The following is a 7,275-nucleotide window of genomic DNA, read 5'->3' as shown; positions in this document are numbered from 1 at the left end:
GTTCTAGATTTTATTTTTAATACGCACGGGCCTTTAGAATTAGAATTAAGAGTAGTATAAATACATGTACGTATCTGAGATAGTTTTGGGGGCACGGGGCGGCTACCCCGCTCGCCCTGCCCCAGGACCGGGCTTGAAAGCTACTACATTCATTACGACATGACAACAAATTAAACAATCCATTAAATAAATCACATCTGAAAAGGATATATAAATTTTTGCATTGAACAAACAAGTACATATATGACAACATGACAAAATATCACATCCAAAATGACTATGTCAAAAATTGCAATGAAAGCAAACACAAAATCATGGCAACGCAGGTGTAACACACAACACACACTTAAAAATGACAAAAGTAACCACGCTGCATAATGGGGCATGGCAAGAATTGCAAACACCCACACCCTAGACATGGCAAAAATTCTACATGGACACAAGCAAAAGGAGGAGCACGACAAATTTGAGAGGAAATTGCCCCCAATAAAGAAAAAAAATATCATAGCCGCCAAATGCCCCATGTAATGATCTTTCGACCTACGCCGCGACACTTGCCACCACAACACCGAAAAATCGCAGATGAGCTGTTGTGTCCTTCCCCGACGCGGTGACTGCATGCAACCACATCGAAACCCTACCCCTCATCACCATCATGCGCCGGCATCACCCAACTGCAACGAACTACAACGAAAAAAAAAGTGACGCCCAACATTTTTCTTTATTGGGGGCATAAGTAGTCTTTTCACATTTTTCGTTTGGTATATATACATGAGTGGAGCCTGCGAGGCAGGTTTTACTTTCACAAGCCGGACCGGGATTGTGCGGGTGGACAGAACAAGCCGGCACATGTCCGGTTTTTAAAACCCGCGATGATTAGCGTGGCCGGACCTCTTCCTCTTCGTCTCGCGTACTCGCCAGCGTCAAACCCGACGGTGGAAGGAAACCTCTCCTCGCCGACCACCGACGGCCTCCGTGTCTCCTCCAGCCGGAGCACGTAGCTAGGCTAGCCCATCTTTTCTCTCCTGCTCGTCTCCCTCCTCCTCGCCCAATCTGCCGGAACATGGCGTTGAGCGGAGGAGATCCGTCCGGATTCGTCGGTAAGCCCTATCTTTGCTTTGGTAGCTCCAATTCATCCCCGTGCTTCCCTCGCCGGGAGTGATTGAGGACGAATTTACACTCCTGTTTTTCTGGAGCCTTCTTCTGCTCCAGACCTCGCGGTGCTACGAGGGTGTTGGTTGTAACCCTAAACCGGAGCGCGTAATTGTGGCTTGTTTACCGAGAATTAGCACGTTTGGGGTACGCACCTACCGCTGCAAGGGTGGAATTCCTCCAATAACAATTTGGTTGTGCTGAATTGCTGTCTGCACGGTGCCCCGTGCAGGGGTCCGGAGATTAGTGCTTTTTTGCCAGCTGCGGATATAGCAAATGAGCGACATGTTATAGGATGTATTAGCTCGACAATTGCCCCTACTCGTTGCTTACAGATAATGTGTGGTAAAGGCTCATAAGTACTTTTTAAGCCTGCCTGAAATTTGAGTTAGCTGGTTCACTGAATTAATTAGTTTTGCTACTGATACACTGAGCATCACAAAGCTATTTTACAGTCACATGGGTGTCTTGAGCAAAGGACATGGGTGTGACCAATGGTAAATAATTTGATAAGAGGTTGCTGGTAATTGCTTCAGAAGTACAAGCACTCTTTTTTTGCATGTGTCTTAGGTTTGCAGTTTTTTCCTCTCAATTCCTTAAGCAATCTGTCTCATGTGAAATACCTGTGAATCAAAGAGTGCTTTAGCATGTTGGTCGGACAATTCTCTGGCTTATACGATGCAAGTTCAGTATGTACCATGGCAAAACTTTCTGGAAATCCCCCTTTTCAGCTTATGTGTGCACGCACCTTCCTTTTTGTAGATTGCACAATTTTTCTGCAATCAGAAATTGTAGTCGATAATAGCCCCTCCAAGAGTGTAAATACCAAAGAGCAGGTAATGTGCCTGTACAGTTTATTTTCTCCCCTTCTGTGCAAACATTGAAATATTACCAATAGTTGATTGTTGTTGCATCAGATTATTTCTATTACAGCTGAGAAAACAAGTGCTACTGATGCGCGTGGCTCTACCTCCTTAAAGTCACCAGAAGGTGCACATGAGAAGGCTAATTTTTTGGGAAAAGGTGGAGAACAGCCTTATGTCTACCAGCCCAATGTGAATGTACCACAGCCACAGACAGTCTATTCTGGAGGTTAGGTTGCTATTATTTTCTGTGTACTAATAATGCTGATACTTATACATATTCTAAGCATCATTTGCACATTGCAGAGGGCAAAATACATACCCAGAACACTAAGGCCCTGCTTGGAATGGGTGTAAATTCCTACACCTGTATTTATTCTACAGATATAAATTACAGATATAACAAAACCACCAGTCCGGGCGTGTATCCTAAACCGTCCGAATACGATTGAAAACGCTAATCCAAGCGGGGCATAAAGGGTCAAGTTTGCATTGTTGCCCACTATATTTGTTTTTTACTATTCATACAATTGATTTTTTTGCTTCACTGGTCTTCTTTGTTCACCACTACCTCTGTAACTAAATATAAGACGTCTCATATTTAGTTACAGAGGTGGTAATATGAAGTGCTATTGAAGTGTTATATCTTGATTCTTACGAGGTTAGATGGTAGATTATTTGGTATATCCTTTTCATGGAATGCTTTTTTAATTTGAATATTATTTGGATCATCTGTAGGATACATCAATCCTTCAGGGCAATGGGAAGAGTATCCCTATTATGTGAGTATGGAAGGACTCCATTCTGCGTCACCTGTAAGTAGCTGGCTGTTGAACTTGTTTTACTTTCTTACTTATGTTCCCAAGTGTTTTTGCTGATGTAATTATACAATGTTAACTAGTCAATCATGCTATCTCCTGGGTATGCGAACAACCCCCAAATGACGTATGGAGCTTATTCTCCTGTTTCAACTGTTGGAGAGGGCCAGTCCTATTCCCCTATCCACTTCCCCTTCTCAAGTCCTTACTATCAGCCACCGGCTTCTCTTAGTATGGGATACTCAAATTCTAGTACTGGAATGTCTCAAGGAGACCCTATGCTTCAGCAAGAGTACTTCCTTCCTGATGGTCTTCTCTATTCACCCACAACAGTGTACCACCAACCATTTGAGTCATACAACAGAGGTTAGTTCTGTACCTTTCAGTCTCCGGTATTATTCCAGGCAAAAGTATATTGATTGGAAGCAATATGTGTTGTTGTGATAGATTGGTCAGAGCCATTTCAAACTAATTGTGAGTTTCTTCCACAGCGGCAACACAACCAAGCAGTGCTCCGGGATTATTTGGGCAAGGGAATGCACCATTGGTTTCTGGAATGGTATGTTGTCATGCAATTTGGACTGTTTGCACAAGCTTCCCTGGACACGTTCAGTTCAGTAAAAATGGAGCAGTTATTATTGGACCTCAACTTTGGTTATTTGTTAAGCTTACTGTGCCCTGAAATGTCCAGTACTGACTATGCATGTTATTTGCAGCAGCATGGATCAATGTATAATTCTGGATCCTACAAGGCACGCCAACAAGCTAGTAAATATGGAGGCACTACTCCTAATTGGGGTTCTGCTGGTCGTAGATTTAATAATTTCGACTACAACTCCAGTCAACAAAGGGGGAGCATGCCATTCAATATCCAGAATGGTGCATTGGAGTTTCTGAATGAGCAAAACCGTGGCCCACGTGCTGCAAAACCAAAGAAACAAGACAGAGACAATTCTTTAGTAGATGACAAAAGCGAGAAAACCACTCAACTTATTGACAGTGAACTGTACAATTGTCCTGATTTTGCCACGGAGTACAAGGATGCGATTTTTTTTGTAATTAAATCATACACGGAGGACCATGTACATAGGAGCATTAAGTACAATGTTTGGGCCAGCACAGCTAGTGGCAATAGAAAGCTGGATTCAGCTTATCGTGCGGCCAAACAGAAAGAAGACCATTGCCGTGTTTTCTTGTTCTTCTCGGTAAGACCAGGCCCTTTCTTTTTATAGTTTATATGTTTGTGTTGATGTAAAGATGAGGCTGAGAATGGTGCATTGGATCTATGTACTCCCTCTGTAAACTAATATAAGACGTTTTAGATAGTGATCTGAAACATCTTATATTAGTTTACAGAGGGAGTACATGGTTTGTGTCTTTAGAGATGTGAAATTTATTCTGATTCATAACTGCTTATAGGTTAATGGCAGTGGTCAGTTCTGTGGTGTTGCTGAGATGATTGGACCTGTTGACTTCGACAGAAGTGTTGATTACTGGCAGCAAGACAAGTGGAGTGGCCAGTTTCCTGTGAAGTGGCACATTATTAAGGATGTCCCAAACACCCTACTCCGGCACATCACTCTTGAGAATAATGACAACAAACCTGTAACAAATAGCAGGGACACCCAGGAGGTAATAACAATTGAGTTTTTATGGGGAATACTTGAAAAGGAGAGGATATGTTAACCAAATGAACAACTCATGCAGGTCAAGCTAGAGTATGGTCTCCAGATGCTAAGCATATTCAAGAATCATGAGGCTGAGACAAGCATTGTGGAGGACTTCGACTTCTATGAGCAACGGGAGAAAGCCTTGAAGGAAAATAGACGTCAGCAGCAGCCTGGCAGCGCAGAGTCCCTGAAGCCAACAGACGCTAAGGCTGTAGGGAACTCTGTTACTCATATCGCGGACTCATTTTCTCGGAGTGTCCAGCTGAAAGAAATTGAGAAAAGTGATAACAAACTGACAGCTGATGGTGCCATCTCAGTGAATGATGCACAGACAGCTACCGTCAAGGCCGAAGAAAGCAGCACAAACAAAACTAAAGGTCCTGTGGAGGAGAGCAGTTGATTTATCTCCTGCCATTTACTAGTTTGGAGCAGCAGTTGGATCCATATGATTTGATGCTCGTCTGGAGTTGAGAAGGGAAAAAGATGCCGATTCGAGTCAGTCGTGGGCTGCTGCTGCTTCAGTTGTGAACATCATAGTCCTTGTTTTGCCTCCACTTAGGTTATAGTTTCAATATCATAGTTCCAAAATTCTTGTTCGTGGATCCTTGCTTCCGTGTTCTTTCTTGTTTTCTTCTCTTTGTTTTTACTTGTGTTGTGTCCTGAATGCTGTTCAGTTTTAGTGGCCTTCTCATCTCCTTTTGGTTTACCCGTCTGTCATAAATGCTGTCGAGTTTTAGTGGTACCTGCATCGTGTTGTGAAATGTTCCCTTCTAGTGTTTTAGCCGTATTCTCATTCTCATTACGTTATAATCTTGTTGTGCCCGCTTCGTAATATTCGTTGAAATTTTTGTGTTGCTGCTTGAGCCGTACGAGATGAGATTTTCATACACGGCTGTACTAAAATATATTTGCCATAGCATGTATTTGAGATAATATTATTTGTTCTCTAATTGCTTATTTTAGTTGCAGTTTCATACAAAAGAATATAGTGAGCGTGCACATGCAACACACATCTCGATTAATTGCAACCATATATTCACGATCTAGCATCATATGCATAGAGTAAAGATGCCTAATTATCTCAGTATGTCATGATACACTAATAAGTTCTTGTGCAGCATCAAGGATCCATGTTGTCTATGGCTTCATTCTCAATATGAGTACTCCTTCCTTTCCGGTTTATAGGGCTTATCTCAAAATTTTAGTTTTCTCATTTTATAAGGCTTAATTTGGTTGTTTCCCATCACATGTTCAGATTTCAAGGTTCATTAAATCATTGCATGCAAGTATTGAGAGAAAATTGATCAATGCATGTACATTATGCATGCATGCATTGCAATTAATGCATTGATAAACATAATTGTTTGAGAAAAACAAGAGCATTAATTAGGTGCTTTTGCAAACTACAAAAAATATTCCACCACTCACCATCTACCTTAGTTGGTGAGATTTTTGAATTGAGCCTTATAAACCGGAAAGGAGGGAGATGCACCAAGAATCCTTATCTTACCTCACAACTATCCTCTATCTTGAGAGTTTTCATGAGGTAGAATTCAAGAAGTAGAAATATTAAATACTCACCCTGCAAATTGGTTGGTTCAATTCAAGAGTGCATAAAACCAAAAGCCAAATAACCAGAGACATGCTATATTGAAACTAATGGAAAGCATGTCCATGAGTGCATAAAACCAAAATCCAAATAACCAGACCGACATGCTACGTTGGAAACTAATTGTAATCATGCACTGCTGATTTGCATGCTTTCTTGTCTATGGGACAACCGCTTTGAATGCAGCCTACAGTGACAATTGTTCTTTGCAAAATCAACGACTTTCTTGCTCCTACTCCCTCCTTCGGGAATTAGTTGGCGCTCAAACAGATGTATCTAGCATTGAAATACGTCTAGAAACATCCGTTGGAGCATCATCTAATTCCAGATGGAGATAGTAGTAAACTTGCTTGCCTTGTCTCAATAGACAAATATGACATCGAATATATCTTGAGATAACTAAATATAAAAATTTCATCAAAAAAAGCTATGTTAGCCACATCCAAATTCCGTTCTAATTCTTGCAACCTCATTTGAAACCTCAACAAATTAAAGTACTTTATCCATATTCAGGAGTAACAAAATAATTCAACTCTGTGTATCATGAATACAAAATCATAACTACGAGACCACACCATATTGTATTTACAAAAATAATTCCAAGTGAAAACATGCTTTAATAAAGGGGATTTCTATTTTTGTGCCCCTCCTTCCTTAGTTGTGCTCAGTTTTGCCCCACCCATCTAAAGTTGCTCACCCCCCTACTCTCCTCCACCTTACAAAAGGCCAAACAGTGTCGTGCTATCGGGTCAAAGACATTGACTGTTACTTCACCCGGTACTGACACGTGGGACCATTGAAATGCTGACAGGTGGGAGTGGCTAGTGGACGGCTGGGTCATTTGTCTAAAAAGGGGGACGAAATCTCTCTCTCTCTCTCTCTCTCTCTCTCTCTCTCTCTTCACACCCCCCGCAGCCCGAGCAACCCACCTCTACCCCCCTCCACACCCCCAATCATGTAGCCGCCGTCGCCGATGATGACACCGTTGGAGATGTTTTGTGCCGGTGATGCTATCTTACTAGAAAAGTGCAAGGAGATCTGCTCCTGGTTTCCAAGCACCAAAACTCTGGTGCAACACACATTGCAATTGTCGATAGATGCGAGGATGGATGAGATCGAGTGGATAATTCCAGATCGATTCAAGGGGGTGACTTGTATCGGGG

General features: G+C 42.0%; 1 protein-coding gene across 2 annotated transcripts; it reads left to right on the top strand.

The window, feature by feature from the left end:
* The first annotated feature begins 818 nt into the window (after nt 1–818).
* Nucleotides 819–5,290, top strand: LOC119340252 (YTH domain-containing protein ECT1-like). Of its 2 annotated transcripts, none has more exons than XM_037612152.1 (9): nt 819–1,100; nt 1,915–1,988; nt 2,070–2,244; nt 2,754–2,830; nt 2,917–3,199; nt 3,325–3,392; nt 3,553–4,038; nt 4,253–4,465; nt 4,541–5,290. In XM_037612152.1, the coding sequence occupies exons 1-9, from the start codon at nt 1,064–1,066 to the stop codon at nt 4,901–4,903; spliced, it is 1,776 nt and encodes a 591-aa protein (XP_037468049.1). In that variant the 5' UTR covers nt 819–1,063; the 3' UTR covers nt 4,904–5,290. The 2 variants fall into 2 exon arrangements, with proteins under 2 accessions (XP_037468049.1, XP_037468047.1); XM_037612150.1 differs by having other exon boundaries at nt 820–1,100; nt 3,550–4,038.
* The last annotated feature ends 1,985 nt before the right edge of the window (nt 5,291–7,275 follow it).

This window comes from Triticum dicoccoides, chromosome 7B (genome assembly GCF_002162155.2).
Source record: "Triticum dicoccoides isolate Atlit2015 ecotype Zavitan chromosome 7B, WEW_v2.0, whole genome shotgun sequence".
Lineage (NCBI taxonomy): Eukaryota > Viridiplantae > Streptophyta > Magnoliopsida > Poales > Poaceae > Triticum > Triticum dicoccoides.
This window is presented reverse-complemented; position numbering and strand designations above follow the sequence as displayed.